The 23,205-nt window shown below is 39.3% G+C and overlaps 1 protein-coding gene across 18 annotated transcripts; it reads left to right on the forward strand.

Moving 5' to 3' along the window:
* Positions 1-1,563: 1,563 nt before the first annotated feature.
* Positions 1,564-21,349, forward strand: RWDD1 (RWD domain containing 1). 18 transcript variants are annotated; one of them, XM_070496231.1, is made up of 11 exons: positions 2,889-3,039; positions 4,279-4,406; positions 5,472-5,585; positions 9,826-9,921; positions 10,016-10,165; positions 10,833-10,898; positions 13,375-13,505; positions 17,181-17,324; positions 18,023-18,155; positions 18,662-18,724; positions 21,056-21,349. In XM_070496231.1, the coding sequence occupies exons 8-11, from the start codon at positions 17,199-17,201 to the stop codon at positions 21,175-21,177; spliced, it is 444 nt and encodes a 147-aa protein (XP_070352332.1). In that variant the 5' UTR covers positions 2,889-3,039; positions 4,279-4,406; positions 5,472-5,585; positions 9,826-9,921; positions 10,016-10,165; positions 10,833-10,898; positions 13,375-13,505; positions 17,181-17,198; the 3' UTR covers positions 21,178-21,349. The 18 variants fall into 18 exon arrangements, with proteins under 18 accessions (XP_014721623.1, XP_070352342.1, XP_044613132.1 ...); XM_070496226.1 differs by lacking the exon at positions 9,826-9,921 and adding an exon at positions 13,250-13,283 and having other exon boundaries at positions 2,901-3,039; XM_070496232.1 differs by lacking the exon at positions 5,472-5,585 and having other exon boundaries at positions 2,781-3,039.
* The last annotated feature ends 1,856 nt before the right edge of the window (positions 21,350-23,205 follow it).

A 23,205-nucleotide genomic window follows, 5' to 3' on the forward strand; every position in this document is an offset into this window, starting at 1 on the left:
AGGACAGAGAAGGGAGTGGTTGTAATTTTAAGTAGGGTGATTGAGGTAGCCTCCCTGAAAAAGTGACATTTGAGGAAGGACTTGAAGGAGGTGAGGGAGCAAGCCACGTGGGCACGGGAGGAAAAGCATCTCAGGCAGAGTCAACAGCAAGTGCAGACTTTAGGAGAACCTACCTTGCATGTCTGAGGCACAGCAAGGAGGCTAGTGTGGCTGGAGCAGAGAATAGGAGGCAGAGTAACAGCAGACAAGGTCAGAGAGGTAACAAGAGCTGCAGGTAAGGGTCAGGGAGTCAGATTCTATAAGGCCTACACTGCAAAGACAGGGGCCTTTAATCTGAGATGGCGGGCAGTTATGAGCAAAGGACTGATGAATTTACATTGTAGCAGGATCACTGGCTGCCGTGCTGCGTCAGAGTAGACTGTAGGAGATAAGGAGGGAAGCAGGCATGTCAGTCAGACCAGAAGTGATACTGGGATTCACTATCTTTCAAGAGGACTCCTTAGAGTCTAAGAATTAGAATTCTAAATGACTGTTTGCATTTGTGACTGGTGAAAAGCCTTTGAGACACCTGACAAAATAAACATTAGCCCCAAGAACTGTTGGAGAACTAAGATTAACCTTTAAATAGATGATTCTCAATTCCTCACTTCTGAGACTAGTGAGATTGCCAGAAAACTCACAAGGCACAGAAAAGTAAAAATAAACATCAAAACAATTTTTAAAGAGTGACAGTATTGGGAAATAGCAACCGTGAGTTTGCATTACCTGCAGAAGAAACTTAGATGAATACAAACAAGATGAATCTCTTAGGGACATTCTTCTTTAGCAATAAAGATGAGCAGAGAACAGCAACAGAAAACATACGTGCTTCAGAGGATTTATCAACTTTCTTGACAAACTCATTGCCTTCCTTACCTGTCATTTTGTTAAAGAGCTTCATCATTCCAGTTGTTCTAGCCCCAAATCATCCTTGACTCCTCTCTTACAATGGACACCAAATCCTGACAGCCCTACCTTCAAAGTATATCCAGAATTTGATCACTGCCTCATTACTTTCACTCCTACAGCTCTGGTCATCATCATTGTCTTTTGCTTAGATTACTGCCATAGCCTCCTAACTGGTCTCCATACTTTCATAATTTGTCCCCCTTACATATATTTACTCAGTCGCCAGAGTGGTCTTACTAAAGTAATAGCGTCAGATTGTCACTCTTCCATCTAAACCGTCCAGTGATCCTACACGAACTGCAAACTCCCCTCCACCCGGCAACCAGTTCACTGTGCCCTGGCCACAGTGGCTTCCAAAATACCAAGTGGGCTCTCATTCTTTGGACCTTTGCACTGGCTGTTCCCTCTGCTCAGAAGCTTTGTGGCCTCCCCGATAACAAATCACTGATTTATTTGAACTGAGAATTCCCAGAAAAATAAGCACCTTATATTTCCAAATCTACTTCATGTATTTTGATTCTATCATCAGGAGAGCAGCCACTTTTTTCCTGAAAGTTTAAAAGAATGCCCCAAATCAACTTTTAATACTTAAGACCTGGAGTCAGTAGGAAAGTGTACCCGAATATGTTTATTTTAATGTACTCCTCTGCTCTCAGTAAGCAATACTTCCCAATAAAAAAGTCAAGATGCGTTCCAGTCCATAGGACATCATTAATTTTAACAAGAGAAAATTTCAGAGCCTTTGCCACTAGGCAGCTTCTTATTTAAATACTGTTTCCTTCACTACACAAGTGAAACCAGCTTTAATACAGAAAACAAAGGAAAATACGAAAACTGTGAAAACTTTTTAATATGTTGAGGTATCTTCTTATATTTTTGACGATTTGTTTTTGATTTAACTCAACCATGTTCTTTTATTATAAACATAGATAGTTCTTTAGTATTCTTATAAAAGTTGCCATGCTTATCTAGCCATTTTCTTAGCTTTTGCTATTATGGCTCCTCGAAAATTTTCTTTTTTAACTGCTGCCATGAACTTGGAGATGACAGATGTACATATTTCAAGTATTACTGCCTTAGTTTTATTCTCCCAAATCAACCGTTCTGAACATTTTTCGGAGTACTGATACTTTTACAACGATTATCAAAACTGTTACTGAAACCTACATCCCCTTCATCAATTCACAGAAACACGCAGTCACAGCCACCTTTAGATCTACGTCCCAGCCGCGTTCACTGTACAAATTCAAAAGTGAAGCCTAGAGAGCTGAATCGAGAAGCCACATCTCCGCACTTCCAGTCGATTTCTCCCCGGGATGCACTCCGACTGGCTACTCAGCAGTTGGCCGACCCTTCGGACCCGCTGACGAACGAGCAGAGCTTCTGCTCCTCTGCCCACCGGACTCCACGCTGGTCTCGGACCCCCGTCCAACTCCCGCGGGACGCCAAGGAACGTGGAGATTCCAGGTGTAGAAATCACCTGGAGCCCACCATCAGCCGACACTAACACGACCGTCTGTCCTCACAGCCGGGACCACAAGCTCGGAAACCGGAAACGACGAAGTTCGCCGACGCCCCCCGCGTCCGGCCACCAGCTACACCGTCCGGCCCCGGCACGCGAGGCAGGTCTTCAGCCCAGACACATCGAGCGTGGATGCCGCGCTGAGGGGCTTCTCAGGCCCTGCAAAGCCCTAGAACCGGCCCTAGGTGTCCGTGGCGAATGCCAGACAGAACTCTGTCACTATCCCAGCAAATCCCGAGCGGGCGTGGGACAGGCGGCTACTCAGCGCCCCCCGGCCAGGCCCAACGAGTCGAACGCGGAACTAGGGAGCAGGCGGAGGCCGGCGAGGGCTGATTGCTCAGCAGGCCCGGCCTGGCTTTGGGCCCCGGGCCTCGCAGCCCGTGACTCTGCGCCTGCGCCCGCCCGGCCGCTGCCCGCTCTCCAGGCGCGGCCGCGGTCCCGGCTGCAGCACGCCGCGGGGTGTCTGCGTGATCCATGGGCAGCGGCGAGGGTCACGATGACAGATTACGGTGAGGAGCAGCGCAACGAGCTGGAGGCTCTGGAGTCCATCTACCCCGACTCCTTCACAGGTGACTTCCGCGGCCGCAGGCCCGCAGCTACCCTGGGGTGGAGTGGGATCGGCCGGAGCCGCCGCGGCCCTCGGCATTCCGGGCTGAGATGGAGAAGGGGACAGCAAGGCCGCGTGGCCACCTCGCCCTCCACTTTCTCCTCCAGTTCTTCTCCCAAATGGTCAGGCACTTACCTGTAAGTCCGAGGCTGTTTCCCCTTCTCTGTTCTCTAACATCCAAAAGTCTGGGCGAGGCTGGCGAGGTCCCTGGAGAGTGTCAGGCCTGGAATTAATTCGGGGGCACTTTGCTTTCTGTGTCACTTACAGCAACCCGAGGTTTAGTGAAATACACGAAAACAGATACTCCGAGTGAGAGTAGTCTTTCCAGAGTCGCAAAGGTGTCAGTTTTCACATTTTTACCTTTATTCAGATAGAAGCTGATTTTCGTACGATGATGTTTTAAAGTTTGTGGGATTCAGAGTGCTGTTCTCAAAGTACCCCAGAGTCAGTTTTGAGAGGAGTATTGTCCCTGAAGTTTGTCGCGTTTTTTTCCGTTTTCCTTCTTTGTTTTTTATATTCTGGCATTCTGCAGAATGCCCAATAAATGGTGTGGCCCAAATTTCAGTTCCCTTGGACATTCGCAGGTTCTTAAATTAGAAGGGATATTAGACATCATCTATTCTAGCCTCCCCTTGCTCCCAAGCAAGGTAATGGAGGCTCAGGAAGGGTGAGTGGCTTGCTCTGAGTGGACCAGCAAGGTAGTAGCCGGACTCCAAGAGTTAGGTTTGGACCTCTTTCCTGTTCCTTTACCTTCCAGACATGTGGGACTTGAGACCTAGCTCCTGCTGGGATGAGGGGGAGCAGAAGATTACTTGGTAGGTTGGGCTAATATAAAATATTTTTGAGAAGTTCGTTAGGTATATTTTAAAGGAAGAGAATTCTGTATTAAGCTGTGCTTCTGATGATTCTGAAAATGCTGCAAGATAACCATATCGGTATGGCTTCTGTCACATTACACTCAGTTTTTGAGAAGTGATCAAATAGAGCCACTGTGAGCGCGTAGATTTGTGGGGTTTACATTCCCCATCCCTTACTTTGAGTAGTGTTCATCATTGATTGTTAGAATTCAGAGTGTAAGGAAGGTTATTTTAACTTGCAAACTCCAATCTCTCTCCCTTTCATGGTTCAGCTTAGTTTTCTTAGCTCCACCTTTTGATCACTGCTCGCAATGGTAGCAAATTTTGTTCTGCTTTGCCAACAGGCAGATGTCTCTCAGCTATCCCTGTATAGCTCCAGTCCTGTTCATGTTCTCTCTCACCAGCAGTACGGCTGTGCTGTGAGGATGTTAAGGGGATGAGTGAAGAGGGGTTTGAGAGTGTCATTAACTGGGTGAGTGTGTATGGAGTCTGGCTCCCTTCTCTATCCTTGTTTGTATGTCAATATCTAAATAAAATAAAATATAGGGTCAGTTTTTGGTTATATTCTTATGACGTTTGGTCATTTCTAGTACATTACAAATGTAACAGGCATGAACACTGTGTAGGCGGAGTTAAGAAAGCATAAGATGTGTTATTCTTTTCATTTCTTTGGACATAAAGTATCCGTCATTAAGTACTGTGCATATAAGCCTTTATAAAAGTGATACATTTTTTTAACCCTCAAACAATTGTGTGGTTCTTTCAAATCGTGCTAGGGTCTGATGTAAGTCACTATGTGAAATTCTTGTCAGATGCAAAAGGGCTTGAGGATTCTGAGCCAGGGTAATAAAGATAATTTATGAATCTTTGATGCATTCAAGTATTCAGCACTATCAGCTGAGCCCAACTGTGTCTAATTCCTATCACCATTCCTACGTGCTTTGCAATAAATATATTAAAATGAGATGTCTTGATTTATAGTTCTTCAGGAACTTTGCCTTACTCATGATCATGTTCTTTATGAAACCTCTCAGGGAAAAGGCAGAGGACTTTGGAATAAAATGTTTCTGTGTTTGATCTTTTGAAATCTTGAGGATTTGCAGGGTTTACTGTTTTATAGCCTTCTTTTGTGTTGATGATTTCATACTTCATATTTTTGTACTAGGTTTAAGAAAGAGAGCTTGTTTGTGTCACTTTGTGGAGGAACACTAATTGGTAGTTTTCCAACTTGACTTTGAATCACATTTAATATTAGATTTAGTAAATACTCAGTGCTGTTGATGGAGGAAGTGGATATACTTTTTTTTAATAGATGGCCAAGTACTTGACGGAGAAGCCTGTGTTCAGCACATCACGACCCCCCTTGTGGATGCTGAAGAGGCACCATCCAACCAGCCCATACTCCTAGCCACATAGACTTAGTCTAACTTCAGAATTGATTGCTTGACTATCTGCAGAGAACTTTTGGTCCACTGTTGCATTTCTTGTGAATTATAACAAATCATAATTTGTTTCTTCTTTTTTGCCTATTCTGTAGCTTGATTGCACACTGATCCAATCCTCCTAACAAGTAGTCTTCCGAAATATAAGCAGACTCTTCTGATACCGCCTTCTCCTTCCGTAGTGCTTCACTTAACGAGGTCCTGCTAAGGTAGTAGAATTTGGTTATTTGCATTTCTGTATCCAAATCTCTGACTGTGTGCACTCTTTTTGGAACAAATTGGTTGGCTTCAGGCTAACCAAAAGTTAAGTTCTTAGTTCTGTTTGGTCTTATACAGAGGTGTCCGTAATCCTGTATGTGTTTGCGTCAGTACCTCTAAGTAGCAGCCATGAGCATTTAACAGTTAGAATTGCATCTTATAGATGGGGCAGAAGTCATCTTGTGAAAGGAGCTTTTCTAAGACAGACACTCCCTAAGAACCAGAGGGACTTATTTTAATGTGAGCTGTCTGGTTCTTTGTGAAAACCTTAATGTCATTTGTGTGTCCCTTTAGTGTAACTTTCCGCTACTACCTCCGTTATCTCTCTTCTTGACAAACTCCTTAATTCTGTCCAGTTTACCATCATCCGCCCCTATATCACCTCATACTTCTGCCCCTCCACTAGTTCCTTTCCTATGCCCAACAACCTGACTCTTTTTCTCAAAAGTATTTTGATCCACTCACAATGTTGGAAATCTGGTGTCTTTACTGAAGGCTTATCTTTCCTCTGCTTACCCCAACTCACAGTAATGCTTTGCAGTGGCATTATTCCTTCATCACAACTCAGGAATTGTTCATCTTTGCAAATCCAGTTAAGTAACTTTTCCATCCGTAGTTTTCAGTCTTCTCCAAGCTTTGCAATGTTATCTCCCTTTCCATAGTTTTTCTTTTTTTTTGGATTACGTTCAGCTGTGACAGAAACCCCCGAATAACAGTGGTTTTAAAAAGATAAAAGTTTATTACTCTTGCACATAAAAGATAGTTGTGTAGCTCTAGTTCAAGAATTCCTCAGGGACCCAGGCTTTTTTTTAGTTCTCTGTCATCCCTAAGAGGTCGTCTCACCCTCATGGTCAAGTGGGTGGTATTCCTTTTCCAAGTGATAGGGTAGATAAAGGAATGAAGGAAAGAAAGAAGTGAAAGATAGCTGTTTCTTCAGGAAATTTCCTGGAAACTGTGAAAGGACTTATTTGCTTCCATCTCATCAGATGGAACTTAGTCACTGGGAGAGACCTAGTTAGAAGGGACGCTGGGAAATGTAGTCTTCATTCTGGGTGGTCAGTATGCTCAGTTGAAACTGGTATAACTGGAAGAAGGGAGGAGTGGACATTGGGGGATATTAGCAGTGTTCTCTGATATCTTTTTTTTTCTTGTACCTGGTTCATAGTTTTTTCTCTGTAATGGCAGCCTGGTGTGGTGGGTGTTAGCTATGTGACCTTGGAGAAATCATATAAACTTTCCAAGCCTCAATTTCCATGTCTGTTTGAGGAATAATGTAAGTGTAAATACTTTAGAACTGTTAAACAAATATAAGATACTCTTTCATAGAAATTTGCCAGCTTAGTTGCTGATGCTTCTAATAATATGGCTACATGACTCTTCTTTATCAACAGTTTTGATTTCCATTTCCTTCAAGTGCATGGGGCCTAGCTATATCTTGGGAATGCCATCTTTAAAATTTTGGTCTATGACATTCTTCTTTCTGTCTCTGAACTTTGCAGCCCTGCAGTGTTTTCATTCCCATGCTTACTAAACACGCCTCTCATGATTGCTCATAGATTGATAGTTTATCAACTTCTTTCTTGTCCATCTTGCCTCCCTATTCTATCTGGCTCCCAAGGTCAGGCAGTTCAGTGGTGTTCTTGCTAGCATCCCCCTGTCCTCTTTTACCAAATAGTTCCTCATTTACCAAATATTTACTGTATGCATCGTTAGAAGCTCAGTCTGTGGGGAAAAAACACCAAATGAGTAATTTACAACACAGTGTGATGATTCTTTCATGGTTTGTATAGGATACAGCCAGAGCATAGGGGGAGGGGAGGGTCTGAGTCATTTTGGAGGACTGAGGGGTGATGAGAAGTTAACAAATGAATGAAACCAGGGGAAGGGGCACAGTATGTGCAGAAGCATGACTCTGTGAGGGAGCAAAATGTTTTCAAAAGACAAGTGGCTAGGTATTCCTAGAAAATAAAATGAGAAGTGAGAGTTATGGGAAATGAGACCTGACAAATAAGCAGAGACCAGATGACAAAGGGCCTTGTTGGAGATTTAGATATGATCTTATGGGCCAACAGTTCATCACCCATTTACCCCCCACATAGCTACACAGACATGTACCCTGCACCTTTAGACACTGCCACGTCAGACCTGGATCTCGATACTTGGGGTGGCTTCACAATAATATAGGCTTCTCTTGAGTTTGTTGTTACCTTTCATGGCTGCTGCTTTTCTTTTAATCTCTGGCACTTTTTCCTTCTCTTACTTTTTTTCCCCAAAGCTTAAGATTCCTTACAGAGCTGGTGTTGGCCCTTATTTCTCTCTCTGGTGATCTCATTTACTCTAATGACTTTAGCTCTCACCTCTCTGTGGATGATCCCAAATTCAGTTCAAGCCCACCTGTTTTTAACCTCCACTTGCCCATGTCTGATTGCATGCTCATTACTTCCAAGCAAAAGTACTGTGTGTCCTTCAAATATATCATATCTGATTTTTCTTTTGTATTTCTTGTTTTTGTTAGTGGCACCACCATCCTCTGCCTGCAAATTCAGAACGTCATCTATCACTGTCTTAGATTCCTCCCTGTTCTCTGCTATTCCCATAGCTGCCAACCTAGTTCAGAACCTCATTAACTTTGCTGCGACGATTTCAGCAGCTGTCTAGTTTCATCCTGCCTCTGCTCTTGTTTGTGTCCTTCTGTTTTATGCATTCTTGCTAGATTTATCTTCCTATGTTTAAAAATAAAATTCTCACCATACTGCTGCTGCTAAAGAAACTTTCACTGTCCACAACTAAACTTCTAATTGTATTTTCAACTAGTTTTCTTCACCCACACATACGCCTGCCAAGTGGAATAATTTCTGATTCCCTGTATATTCCTTAAGCTCTCCCACCATTATGCCCTTACTGCCCTGTCCCTGTCACCTACGTTCTGTTTCTCCCTCTCTCCTTACCAATACACCTTCATTCACAGCCTAGCTCAAATGACTTCCCTGGAATTTCTCTACTGGAAAACAATTTTTCATTTTTCTTTTTCGAGGAAGATTAACCCTGAGCCAACATCTGCTGCTAATCCTCCTCTTTTTGCCGAGGAAGATTGGCCCTGAGCTAACATCCGTGCCTATCTTCCTCTACTTTATATGAGGGGTGCTGCCACAGCGTGGCTTGACAGGTGGTGCGTAAGTCCTCACCCGGGATCTGAACCGGCGAACCCCAGGCCACCAAAGCAGAACGTGCGAACTTAACTGCTGAGCCACCAGGCTGGCCCCACAATTTTTCTTTTTGAAAGAAACTTTATACAGTTTATTCAGTTCCTCCAGTTACTAGCTGTATAACCTTGGGCACATTATTTCAAAGCTCTTTTATCTCAGTTTCTATATCTATAAAATTGGGATAGTACTATATTTAATTGATTCTAAGGCATAGTTTTACATTTTAGCATCTCTGAAATATGAATTTGTCTTACAGTCAATTACTTATCATAGTTTAATTGGCAGCTTCTTTTTTCTTTCTTAGTGGCACATAAAGTAGGGTACATCTCATACTTGATGGCATCTTAAATTGGGTAAAATATGGTAATAGTATAAAATCGTGGTCTTGGTGTGAAAATTAAAGGACCTTCATGTAAATGCATAGCACAACACAGGCATAAAGTAATGCTCAATAAATGTAAGCTGTTGTTATTAAGTATTGACGACCCCTAACTTACAGCCTCACGGAGTCCTAGAAAATGGTCATAAGTTGGAATGTCATTAGGTTGAACCTTTATTTCTATAGTTGCAGTGTTTACATTTCGTGACATGTAAATGCTAAAGTTGGTCATGAAATAGGAACGAAATACATCAAATATATTTTATACACATTTCTTTAAAAAAGATAAGACCAATCATATTATAAAAGCTTTATTATAATTACCTTTCAGGGACTTTTTCAGCATGGACTGGACTTCCTGAGGCCTGTTAAAATATGAATCCAGTGTCCAGTGACTCTTATCCTCCTGACAAACCCCTTCCTAGTAATCATAGATATTCATCATTGCTTCACGTACTTTCAGGCATCAGTTAAAATGAAGGCATGTGTCTCGAAAATTTTATTGATAATGAATATTTGATGAAGGCCTCAGAAGTTCTTGAGTAGGGGAAGCTGAGTAGTCTCCGTGGTGACTCCTTCAGAGATCCCCTTGCTGTTTCATTTCAGAAAGAGGCTGCTAAGCTGCTGCGAGCCTCACAGGAGCCACTGCCTCCCTGGCCGGAGTGCGGCACCAGCTTTTCTTGTGTTCGGTAGCAGTCACAGGTGGCTCAAATGTTTTTTGTTTATTTGTTTACTTTTCTGATGGTTCTGAATACAACTTTTCTTTGTTTTCATTTTTCTTCTTTCATTCCATTAGTTTAGTTCTTTCATCGAGCCAGAATTTGTTGAGTTTCGAGATGCTGCCAGGCCCCAATCTAGGTGCTCTCACAAAGTTTCATGGTATTCTTGTGGAAGAATAGACAATAAGCAGGTATCTAGTATCCAGTAGACGTCAGGCTGTAAAAAGGTATATAATGCTTTCTTATTTATATAACTGTTGATTTATGTGTCTTGGGTAACAAATTGTAAGCAATTTGATGTTTGAATTCATGACTAATTTTGTAATTCCGTGAAAGATGATAGAGGGTCAATAGTTTGTGAAAGAATAAGGTTCGGTTCTAGGGATGATGTGGGAGGAAGAGATAGCTAGAAGACAAACTCTAACAAATTAATATTTACTGTTTGTTTGTCATGGAGATTGAGTTATACTTCGGAATATCTAAGTATAAAAATTGGTGATGAGACTGAATATCATTGGGTAGTTTCTGATGAGAAATGTCAAAGTTTTTTTTTGCTGTTCCATTTGGGAATTTTTTAGGATGTAATTTTCCATGTATAGGTGGACATTTTGAATTAAAAGGTAAATTACTTAATGTTTTAATTGATTTGATAAAACTCCAAGAGGGTATCTGCTATATGTATTTCTTTCCAGATTGCGGACAACATTAGAATTAAATAGAAAACTGATGGACGTTTTATCATTTGAATCTTCTGTTCAGTCTGTATTTGTGAAAATGGAAATACAGTCTAGGGATCACTTTCTGGGACTGAATAGTGGTATTTTGCTAATAAGGAAAAGCATCTGCCTTAGGAAGCATCTTAATAACTTAACCTCTGTGGATATTTTCTTGCAGTATTATCAGAAAATCCACCCAGCTTTACCATTACTGTGACCTCTGAGGCTGGAGAAAATGATGAAAGTAAGTCTGGGCAAAAGTGCTTGTAGTTTTTCTAAGCTTCTCTCTTAGGAATTTTACTCACTGTGCTAGGCATTGCAGATATGGAGGTGCTAAGGTGCTGTTAAAAATCTAGTATACTAGACATACTCACATAGTGCTGGTGGGAGTGTAAACTGGTGCAGCCACTATGGAAAACAGTATGGAGATTCCTCAAAAAATTAATAATGGATCTACCATATGATCCAGCTATTCCACTGCTCGGCATTTATCCAAAGAACATGAAAACACAAATGTGTAAAGATGTATGCACCCCTACATTCATTGCAGCATTATTCACAATAGCCAAGACTTGGAAGCAACCTAGATGCCCATCAAAGGACGAATGGATAAAGAAGATGTGGTATATATACACAATGGAATACTATTCAGCCATAAAAAGGGATGAAATCTGGCCATTTGTGACAACATGGATGGACCTTGAGGGTATTATGCTAAGCGAAATAGGTCAGAGGGAGAAAGTCAAATAGTGTATGATCTCACTCATAGGTAGAAGATAAAAACAAGGACAAACAATCACAGAGAGACAAAGATTGGATTGGTGGTTACCAAAGGGCAATGAGGGAGGGAGGAGGACGAAAGGGGTGATTAAGCACGTGTCTACGGGGATGAATTGTAATTAGTCTTTGAGTGGTGAACATGATGTAATCTTCACACAAATCAAAATATGATGTACAGGTGACATTTATATAATGTTATAAACCAGTGTTACCTCAATGAAAAAAGAAAGAAATTCTCTTTTAATTGATGCGAGGAAAACTTCTGAGAGCGTATGTAAATCTTTGAAAATCCAATACATTTAAGCATTAAAGTCAAACCTTGATTGCATTGTAATATGCTACTTATTCCTGAAAATACCCCCAGTGTGAGATATAGGGAAAGGACAAAGTAGGCTGCTGCATATCCTTTTAGTTAGAAAGAGATTTGAAAATTTTGTTTTGTGTGATTAACACTTTTGTAACTGTTAGTGTTTAAGGGAATTAAATCTTAGAATAGTTTCCTATGTATGAGTTAAAAAAAAAAAGAATCTAGTATAAATGTGTGTTTCTAGTCAGTATTTACTATGTAAACATGGCTTGTAGAGAAATAGAGAGGAAGTCAATGAGATATATTCTGACACAGTAAGCTTAGTTTTAAAAAGTGAAACAGAATCATTAACCATACAGCAGATGGAGAAAAGGTAGGGGATTTTTGTCCAACACAAGACTTCACATGCACACATACTTCAGTGGTTTGTGGTATTCCATCGAGTGACTGTTATTTTTCTTCTTTGAATGTTTAGGTGGTTTATTGGACATTTGCTGTTATAAATTGGGCTGAGTAAACACCTATCTGGATGTTTTTGTCTCTCTCTTTAGGATGGATATTCCATCATTAGTTAAATACGTATGTACATAAAATCAGATAAAAACTGCTATTATATAATTATAAGACTAAGACAAATGTAAAAATTGAAATAAAATAGCTGTAAAACTAATACATTAAAATTAAGTAAACAGATTTGGCAGATTTGGAGGCCAAGTGTCTGAAGTTCATTTCCACCTTTAGTCTTTGGTGGCAGATGTTATCTCAGGGCTAATCTTCCTCAAAAAGAAAAAAAGCGTATATAGAGAATATTAGAGGGTAGTAGTAAAACAAACAGACAAAATTTTTTGTTGACATCCAACACAAAAATTAAAACAAAATATCAAACCAGCATATTTTAAGGTGTTTTTTTTCTTCCATGGAGAGAAATCTAGATTTGAGTTATAATCATCAAACTCAGGAGGTTTTAATAATTAAAATGTGAGTTATAAGGTAAAATCTAAACAAAAGATTACTATGACTTATAAGTTTTAACAGAAAATGTTTGGCACAGGCCAAAAGTGAATGAGAAGGTAGAGATGAGTCAGGTTAAAAGTTTCTCAGACAACCTCTCAAACTGTGCAGTTGAAAACCATTTCACCTAGCAGCCGCTTGGCACTGCCCCGCTGGCATTGTACAGATGGAAGTAGACCCCAGGGCTACAGCCAGAATTGCTCTGGGAACTGGCTCTGGGAGAACCCTGTAAATGAGCCTAAGGTAGTACTTTGTCTATGTGTTGTATTCAATGCCTTTTGTTCATCTTAAGGAAGGTTTTAGAAAGAGTGACTTTTATCCATCCTCTTTCTCACACATGCAATCTGGTAAAATATTAATAAGTTGTAAGTGTTTTTAATGTGTTAGAAGTGATTTTAGGTATTCCCATGATTTGTTTTCACTTATCTTTGTGGTATGTGTTGTTTGTATTAATGAGTATCTATCTGGTCTCATAGTAATCTTGTTTTTCTATGCAGAAAAATCTGTTGAGCTACTTTTCATTGACACATTGTAAGTTAATTACTGATTCCACAAAGATGTTGACCTCTCCATACTTTACATTTTAAGGTATTCATATCAAACTTTTATCTTGTGTCTTTAGCTGTCCAGACTACCCTCAAGTTTACATACAGTGAAAAATACCCAGACGAAGCCCCCCTTTATGAAATATTCTCCCAGGAAAATCTAGAAGATAATGATGTCTCAGACATTTTAAAATTACTAGCATTACAGGTAAGGAAATAACATTTTATGTTTTGTAATGGCATTATTTTACTGGCCTTAAATATTATACATTAATTTCAGGAGTCAGAAAATGCTATTAAATGTGTGTAAGCATTGAACAAGCAGAATTCATGATTTATATATATATATCACAAAGCATCTTTTTGTTTCTCACTCTACCTTTAAAATTTGAGTAAGCCAAGTTCCTAGACCTTTGTTTGAAGCTCAGTCAGCCCTGTCATTTTGGACGATAAAAGTCCGATAGGTACTTTAAGTTATAAACATGGTTTCGATTTGTTTCTCAGAATGTCCAGTTCCATGTGCAGTTAAAAATTCCAACTTTAAACAAAATTTAAACTCCCAACTCCTCTGACGTGTTGCAGGCTAGTTGCCTACAATCTGGGAAGAGGACTGGTGATCTTTTTTTAAATCCTAGCTCTCCTTCTCCCTAAGCTTACAAATAGCAACAATGGCTGCTATTTTAGAGGGGAGATTGTGTGGAAGAAAAAATGGCTATTGGAAAGCTCTTCTTGCCTAGTTCTGTGATGGGATGGGCCATCCACAGTCTGAGCTTGGCACGTATTTAAAGCTCTCTTGCTTGGGTAGAAAGGTTTCATGGGTTCTTCAGAGTAGGGAGTAGGGAGAGCAAGTAAAGTCTTTACTCCACCATCTTGAAATTAGAAGTCCTAGTTTTGTTTTTTTCTAGAAGAATTGGCAGAAAATATGTCTCCACTGTAAATGTGACTTGTATATTTCAAGGATTGTTGGTCCTCTGAATGCTGATATTTTAAAAATATTTGGAGCTATTATGAAATGAAGAGTGAAAGAAGATATATCAAGCATGAATTTATGCTGTTCCTGGGCCCCGTTCACTCCGCTACCCAGTATGAAATTCTCTTAATTCTGTTATCATTTGGCTTAACATGCTTCAATTTAAAACATGCAAAGAACTTGGGATAGTATGCTGTATTCAGTTAGTCATATATTAATATAAATTATTTGATCTGAGTGATTTTTTTCCTATGTGTTTTATATTTTATTTATACTCAAACTCCTTCCTTTCAAAAAAGAAGTTTTGGTTTCTTTCTGATACTTACGTGAGATCAGATGTATTGAGGGAGTATTTGTACTTTTTCTCCAAAAATAGTTGTATTAATTTTCAATTATCAAAATAATAAGTTCATATTATGAAAAACTGAGAAAATCATGAAGAGGAAAATAAAGATTACTCTTAATCTCACCAGTGAGGTACAACTGCCTATTAACCTTTTGGTGTGATATAGTTCCAGACTTTTTTTCTTATGCTATTATAGTCCCCCTCTCTTGCCCCAAGTTAGATCATTCTATACATAATGTTTTATCACATCCTTTTTCTCACATAACAATATATGTGGGCATCTTTCCATTTTAGTAAACATGTATATGAATCATTGTTTTTGATAACTGCATAGAATTTCACTGTATGTATAGTTATACATATCCTTTTTGAAACAATTTAGAATTATTTCTCATTTTGCCTGATTTAATATGTAATTCTTTGAACATTCTTATATATCACTGTTTATAAATTCTTAGAGCAGAGTCTCCATTGAATCCCTAGTACCTGGCACATAGTAGACTCAAATATTTTTGAATAAACAAAAAGAATGAATTAACAATGAGAATACTAATCCAGTGTTTTCTAGAAGTAGGATTGCTGGATTAAAGGGTATGTGTACTTAAGAATTTCATACACACTGCCCAATTGACTGTCAGAATGGTCGTGCCAAGTTATGATCTCACTACAGCCAGTGAGGTGTCTGCCCACATTTGCTAACGCTAGATATTTTCATTTAGGAAGAAAAAAATGATAAGAAGATGAAAATAGTATGCAATCGTAATTTGTAATTCTTTAATTACTAGTGATATTGAAATCTTTTCATATGACTTCTCGTTGTCTAGTTTCCATATGAATTTTTTTTTTTTTTCTGTTGCAATACTTTTTAAAAAGAGCTCCTACTGGGATTTGTTATTGAAATGTATCAAGCATTAAGTGACCAAGACAGACACCATCCCCTCTTGTAGATTTTATACTCAGTGAGGAATATGGACTAGCATTATTCTGTGTAAAAAATGCTATGATGGGTGAAGTGCAGGATTGTATGAGTGGATATAGACTTGAGCCATTGGAGAAGCTTCCAAGAGGAAGCTGAGACCTGAAGGAAGACTGCCAGGCAATAGAGGGAGTAGAAGAGTTTCAGGGTAGAGGAACCAGCTTGTTAAGGGGCGTGGAAGTGAGAAAGAGAGAAAAGATCGTTATTTCCTTCCCCAGCGTCCAGTCATACTAATACTCTAGCTTAGAATTTGAGGTTGGTGGTAATATATGATGGAAGTAAAGAGATTAATTCCCCAAAGGTCTTCTAAACTATTTTAAAAAGTATGGCCTTGCTCCCATTTGGTTTGGGAAACTCTTGAGGGATGTTAAACAAGAGATTGACTAGATCAGTTTGTGTGTGTATTGAGTGGTCAGAGAAGTTGATGTCAGGGGTGACAAGACCAGAGGTTTTAAGAAGATCATTTAGGAGTTTCTTCTAATATTCTGGGCTGAAGATGATGGTGTCCTAGGTTAGGATAATAACAGTGTTGATAGAGAACGATACATGGATTTAAATGTTACATAAGAATAGATAAGAGGCAGTGATAGAGCTTATGATGGTATGGGAATGTTTAGGCTGGGTGGATGGTGGTGTGATTCTCCGAGATGGAGAGCTTAGAAATAGGTTTTGTGGAGAAGATGATGATTTCAGTGTTGAGATGCCTGTGGTACATCTGAGTCACTGTCCAGTGGACAGTTTTAATATGGGTTTCGCACTCAGGGGAGAGATTTGTGTAGAGTCAGATTTAGGATGGTTAGCGTGGAGACACCAATGGAGAAGCCCCATTGGAAAGGATTACAGAAGGTAGGTTGAAGCCTTGTCTTCATGGAGGGCCCAGGAGATGATACCCACTAAGTGCTGCTGAGGCCGGCCCTGTCAGGGAGTGCTTGGAAATGTCGTCTTCTTCTAGGAGTGAAATTCTGGCTTGTGTATTTGGGGATTTTTTTTTTTTTTTTTTGGCCTGCTTTCTTGGAATCCTATCTTGTTTCTGTGGATAAACAAGATATTTTATTTTATTCTGCCTTCAAATGACCAAATTCCAAATATCTTTTGAATTATATCCCTTTCATGAGTTGGAGATGCTTTTATATTTGATTTTAAACCATTCCAAATTGAAAGAAAAAAAAGTAAAGATAAATCACCTTGGCTACAAAATTCAGTTCATTGTCACAGCTCTTAAAATACCCAAAAAGAACTGAAATAATAAAAACATGCTGGAGAACTGATGTTACTGTTACTAGGAACTGTTGGAAAAGGTTTTCTCAGTTCTACCTTCCTTTGTGATTGTTAAACAGAATTTACTGAAATATCTATTTTATGTTGGATATAGCAAATTACATGAATTTTTACATTTAAGACATTTATGTGAATGTTCAATTCTTAAATGATCATTTATCCAAGTGTCTGAACTTACAGTGTAACTGAATTAGTAATCATATTAGTAATGTATCGAGTTTAGTGATTACGCCAAAACACTTTTTCATTGGTTAGCTTTAAATTTTCTGAGAAGTGTGTTTCTCACTGCAACTTTTTTTTTTTGGTTACATAGGCAAAAGAAAACCTTGGTATGGTGATGATTTTTACTTTAGTGACAGCTGTGCAAGAAAAATTAAATGAAATAGTAGATCAGATAAAAACCAGAAGAGAAGAAGAAAAGAAACAGAAAGAAAAAGAAGCAGAAGAAGCTGAAAAGGTATATTTAAGAGCCATGTTTTGTTTCATTATTCTTTAAATCTGGTTTTTTTGGTTGTTTGGTTTTTTGCTTTTGGAAATTTCAGTAATTTTTTTGGAAATCACAAAAATAAATAAAAGTAAATTTTAACAAAGTTTTACTAAGTAAAATTTTAGAAATCCCTCATTTAGTTGGTGACATAGCACGAGTAATGATTAATAATTAGTCAGTAAAGCTCATACAGGTAAAATCAAGAAATATAAATTATTTCACTTATTGTATAGAGTTTAGACTTATAAAGCTCTTACCAGAGTGATTTAAATATTTACTAAATGTAAAGAAAATATCAAATTCTGAAATTGAATAAAAAAAGATAAGCTGTGATGTTAGTATTATAAATTGACGTGTATTCAAAACATACTACCGACAGTAACAACTTTCTTCTTAACAGTGAATAGCAGCGAGGGTACATTCATTGCATATTATCTTTGTTGTTTGTAATAAAAATAAAAAATGGACTTTTCCAGAATAAATTGCCCAAACCAATGAGAGTAGCCACTGCAGGCAGAAATCAGATTAAATATTTCAAAACTTGAAAGATTGTTTTTCTCTTTTTCTTATAAGTGGCTGTATTCATTCATCTAGAAGATCATTAGGCTTTATTTTTTAAACCACTGTCTCATTTGTCTGGTGATGATATGTCTTCTTTATTTTCTAAGCAATTATTTCATGGCACTCCTGTTACAATTGAGAATTTCTTAAGTTGGAAGGCCAAGTTTGATGCAGAACTCTTGGAAATTAAAAAGAAACGAATGAAAGAAGAAGAACAAGCAGGAAAAAATAAATTAAGTGGTATGACCCCCCTCCCTACTCCTGTTCCCTGCAAACTCCTTTATCACTTCTTATATAGAAAGAGGATCATTTGGACAATTTCTGTAAGAAAATAATATACTTGGGCATCTAGGACAAAAAGAGAAAACATTCTCTCTACATGATGATATTTCTTCACACATAATTATAATTAATTTTTATGGCTTATCTTTGATCTCGATATTGCAATGGATAGATCCCAAGATACAGCTACCATGATTTTCAAGATCACAAGTCTTAGAAGTTGTAGGGTCAAACCCATTGTTTTTCTAGGACTCTAAGGCAGACTAGGTTTTCACGTGTTCCATTTTAATGCAAATACATTTCATATGTCTCTTAGCTGTTTGTTGGGTTCATAAATTTATTGAAATTCACAGAAAAACAGGTTTTCAGACTGGTTTTCTTAGATTATTATACTTTTTAAAGGGCTGTAAGGGAAGATAGAGGACCACTATGTTGTTTGAATTAAACATATTTATTTCTTTTAGGGAAACAGCTGTTTGAAACAGATCATAATCTTGACACATCAGATATCCAGTTCTTGGAGGATGGTAAGATAATACTAGGATTCCACATGTACATGATGTGTTGTTTTTAATATTAAACCCTGAAAATCAGAGTGATAACTTATTGTAAAATTTTCCTTCCAAGGCTGTAAGGAAATAACATTTTGAATAATAAATAGTAATATTTGATTAATTTATACATTGAGCTATAGTATTTTTTAAAGTTTCCTGATAACTTAAGCAATGAAAGGATAGCAGTGGATAAACAATTATGGTCATATTAGCATCTAACAGCTAGTAAAATGGGCCACTGTGACTCAGGTGACCTGTTCTCTTCAAATTTCTAGTATCATAAATCTATGGAAATTATATTCCATGGTCTGTCACGGAGCTTTATAAAAACCTCAGATCTGGAACTCCTGGCATGCTCTCCAACCAGAAATCTTACATTCCATACTACTCTTGCTGTCTTCGGAGCATGGAGTCCCTTACGCCTTCCTTCTTCTCCTTTTTGTCCTGACCCTTACCCTTTTTCAGTCTTCTGTCTGTCCATCGTCCATCCATCCACTAATATTTATTGAATCCCTACTATATGCCAAGCACTGTCCTGGCTGCTGAGAATACAGCAGAGAACAGTCTAGACAAATTCCCTGCCCTCATGGAGCTTATGGCCAGGTGTGTTTATTAAACTGCTCCATCTGTCACACCTCCAGTAGCACACTTCGTTAGCTGTCTGTCATGCCCATCTTGCCAGTTGGAGATCCATCTGGCCTTTCACTTTGTTTCCTGGACTGTCTGGGAGAGGGTTAAGAATCCTTGTTGATGTGGCCCATTGCTAAATCATACTTAACCTGAGCTGGGCCCTTACTGACGCTCAGCATTCTATCTATCTATCTATCTATCTATCTATCTATCTATCTATCTATCTATCTTAACACATTCTTGCTCCAAGATTTTTATAGTCTTAAAAAAACCAAAAAACAACAAAGATGTCCTTAGGCTCATCTATCCCCCTCTCACTTTAGGAGCGTCTTTGACCTACTTTGTTGAGAAATTCTAGATCCAAAAAGCTTTGTCTGTCCTCTCTTGCACTTTAGAAGTTCTATATCTTCACTAATTCCCAACTCCTTTCCCTAGCTGATGAATCAAATGTCTCCTCATATCCAATAACTTACCAAAAGCTGTCTGTTGATTCTGCCTCTGAAATGTCTTTTTAGCTCTTTCCTCCTGATTTGAAGTCTATATCATTTTTCACCTGTACTTTTGTAGTGAAAGATGTGATAGCTTTTGTGGTAGCTCCTTAAATTATCTCCATGCTTCCATCTCTTCTTCCTTCTAGGGCTCTTAACTATCCTATAGTTACTGCCTCTGAGATGGTATTTCTAAAACCCATGTTTAATCATGACGTTGTTCTCCTTGAAATCCTTTGATGGTTCTCTACTGCCTAGAGGAAAGGGTTGACCTACACAGTCCTTCAGTCTGGCCTTCGTCTATGTTATCTCCAGATATTTTCCCTCAAGAATCTTGTATTCCAGTTAGAAGTAGTCAAGGTCTTATCTTTTCTCTCTGCCTTTTTTGTATACATCTACCTAGAATTTTTCTACTTGGTGGATTCAAATTTATCATGAAGATATTTCAGATGTCATCCACTCTCTGAAGCCTTCACTGCCTCTCCGACAGAGTCGGTTATTCTTTGGCCTGAAGTTAGCAAATTGTATTTTATTACTGAGCTGCTCATAGGCATGAAGCAAAACTCATTCTCATTGAATTGAATGTCACTGGGCTAGAGTCTGAGAGGGAAGGAATAAACAAGTTTTGGTGATTTAAGAGTACTGTAATATCGTACCTTTATGTACTTCAGACAAATTGAAGAGTGAAGACGTTTAATGCAAAGCCTGGGTATTGCTTCCTGTAGGGCTTAGATATTGGAATCTTGGAAAGGCATACCAATGGTTACAAGGGGAACTGGATGAGAGTGAAGATCAACTTTATTAATTGAATAAGTTTAGTTGAGCTGTAATGTACATATCTGCCACTATTGGAAGAGTATGGTCAGTGTTCATCAACTCTGTATAACCAGGACATCATCATTGTCTTCATCTTGTAGTATGCTACATCATAAATAATTCATTCTAGGAAGGCTTTTTTTGTAACTAGATTTTTTAGTCTATGAACTGGAAGCATGAAGTTGCTCTTAAAATGTGTGTGTCTCTGCTGACCAATACAGATCATTGTTGTTGTGATTTGCAGTAATAGCTCAGGATTTCATCTTGAGCTTCACGTGCACATTTAGAAGTTTCTGTTTCATATTGCCAGTGAATTGTATCTGTTATTCCTGAGTGTAATACTGAGGGTGAAAACTTTTGTCTTTTGCAGCTGGAAACAATGTGGAGGTAGATGAGTCTTTGTTCCAGGAAATGGATGACTTGGAGCTGGAAGATGATGAGGATGATCCAGACCACCATCCTGCCGACCCAGAGAGTGACTTGACTGACTAACGGACCATCCCCATCTGCAGAGGCTTGACTGCCACAGCATCTGTGGCTATGCTGAGAGGGTGTGGATTTTCCTTTCTTTTTTTCTAAGAAAAAATAATTTTCAGGAGAGTATTCTTCTGATAGCTTTCATCATTGAACTAAATAAACTGACCTTAAAATTTTAAATATAAAATGTTCAATTCCTCTTTTTGGTGGGAAGAAGGTCACATATTTAAAATCATTTAGTGTTGGAGAGAGATCCTGCTTATAGCACTGAGACTTGAAGATAGGCTGCTGATGTGCACAGTTGTGAGTATCTATACAGCAGAATTGGAATAAGTCAGAATTTCTATGCTGGAGACAGTGGTGCCTTTTGGATTCTAAGTGTTGTCATTCATATAAAATATTAGAAGGCTGAGGTGAATAGAACACTGACCCTTCTGAAGTCTCACCTTCAGGCATGATAAATTCAAGTCTTAAAACCAGAAGCCCATAATATAGTCAGGAATAAAATGAACTTTAGTCCTATAGTAGTATTTTAATGAGAATCCTTTGTGGAGTTATTAACAGTTGTGCACTCTAGGCCCTTCTCAGTTTACATTAATAAACACTGAGCCTCAATCTGAATTTTAAAATAGTGAAATCTCATGCAGTGACATATGCGATTCTGATGCACACTCCTGATTAAGAACACTCTCCTACAGTTATGGAGACTATATATTGTGATGTTCCCCTAATTTCCTAATTAACCAGTCTGAAGGGTTCTGAATTTGTGGGGCCGTACACACCATCTACAAGAAAACCACACGTCCACATCCACGCACATGTGACTGTCTTCATACTAATTTGGGATGATTGATTTGGGGACTCCAGGTAGGAGAGCCAGGCTTTATGCAAGTTATCCAGTCACTGCAGTTTCGGAGGATTGGATCTTAACTCCAATAGTAAATTACTTGTGCTATTGCAAATGGCTGCCTTCATTCAAAAATACATAGACCACATACCCACAAGCACAGCAATATCAACCTCACATTTGTCTTTGGAGTCAGAACTTATGATTAAAATCAAATTATTTCAGACAAAACTATCATTGAGGAGTTTGATACTTCTCACCAGCCTTGATCCCAGACCACTAAAAGGGAATAGCAGCATTGTTCAGCATTTTCATGCAGAGAGTAGTCCAAAAGTCTGTGTGGTGTGAGATTTTGCTTTTCCTAAGGAGAGATCCTTTTTGAAATTGACCAGCTGATGCCTAAGAACCGGAAAGAGCAGTTCAGTTAAAGTTAAGAAAAGCAGTGGTGAGGAGTGATGTCCACATCATGGCAGAGTGAGTTCTTTTTGTCAGTCACCTATAAGTTGCAACCAGTAGGACATCCATAGTCCAACAAAGGGCTCTGCACAGCACATGGAATGCCTGAGAGACCCATACATCCATACATCTAAAGATGGGGGGGAATGGACCTTCTGGAGGTGGTGGAACCAGGGGAGCAGTGACAGAAAGTCCAGAGACCAGAGGCCCTGGGAACTCAGGTTACATCCATGAATGGAGGCCCCAGGAATCCAGGCAACCCATGCTCCCAGAGGCACCAGGAATCACTGCAGGGCCTGTGACCAGATGCTCTCAGAACTATGATGACTTGTGACCTATGCCTTCCCCCAGTGGTGGTACCTTCAACCCTGGTCCTCCCAGCAGTGAGGGCTGCATCCAAGACCCTGACACCCCTGGAAGTGGCAGTGGCGCCTGTGACCAGAGGTTCCAAGAATTGCACGGGTGCCAGACACCAGAGGGTGTAGGAACTGCAGTGGCACTTGCGAGCAGCCCCTCTCCCTTCCCCAGTGGTGGCAGGTGGCACCTGTGACTTGAGGCTTCAGGAATGCAGTGGTACTCGCAACCCAGCCCCCAGTGGTGGTACCTCCGACTCCAGACCCTGGCAGTAGTCGCATTGCCTGTGACCTGAGGTTACAGGAACCACACAGGTGCTGGAGAGCAGAGATTTGAGGAAACCTGGTGGTGCTTGCGACCTAGGTATCCCAACCCCTGTGGCAGTG

This window comes from Equus asinus, chromosome 24, assembly GCF_041296235.1.
Source record: "Equus asinus isolate D_3611 breed Donkey chromosome 24, EquAss-T2T_v2, whole genome shotgun sequence".
In the NCBI taxonomy this organism is placed as follows: Eukaryota; Metazoa; Chordata; class Mammalia; order Perissodactyla; family Equidae; genus Equus; species Equus asinus.

Bases quoted from the DNA above. Each gene is read 5' to 3' on its own strand.
- RWDD1 (XM_014866137.3), top strand. From the start codon at position 2,967: ATGACAGATTACGGTGAGGAGCAGCGCAACGAGCTGGAGGCTCTGGAG. The intron at 18,156-18,661 runs GTATGACCCCCC...TATTTCTTTTAG, and splicing joins AGGAAAAAATAAATTAAGTG to GGAAACAGCTGTTTGAAACA. The intron at 18,725-21,055 runs GTAAGATAATAC...TGTCTTTTGCAG, and splicing joins TATCCAGTTCTTGGAGGATG to CTGGAAACAATGTGGAGGTA.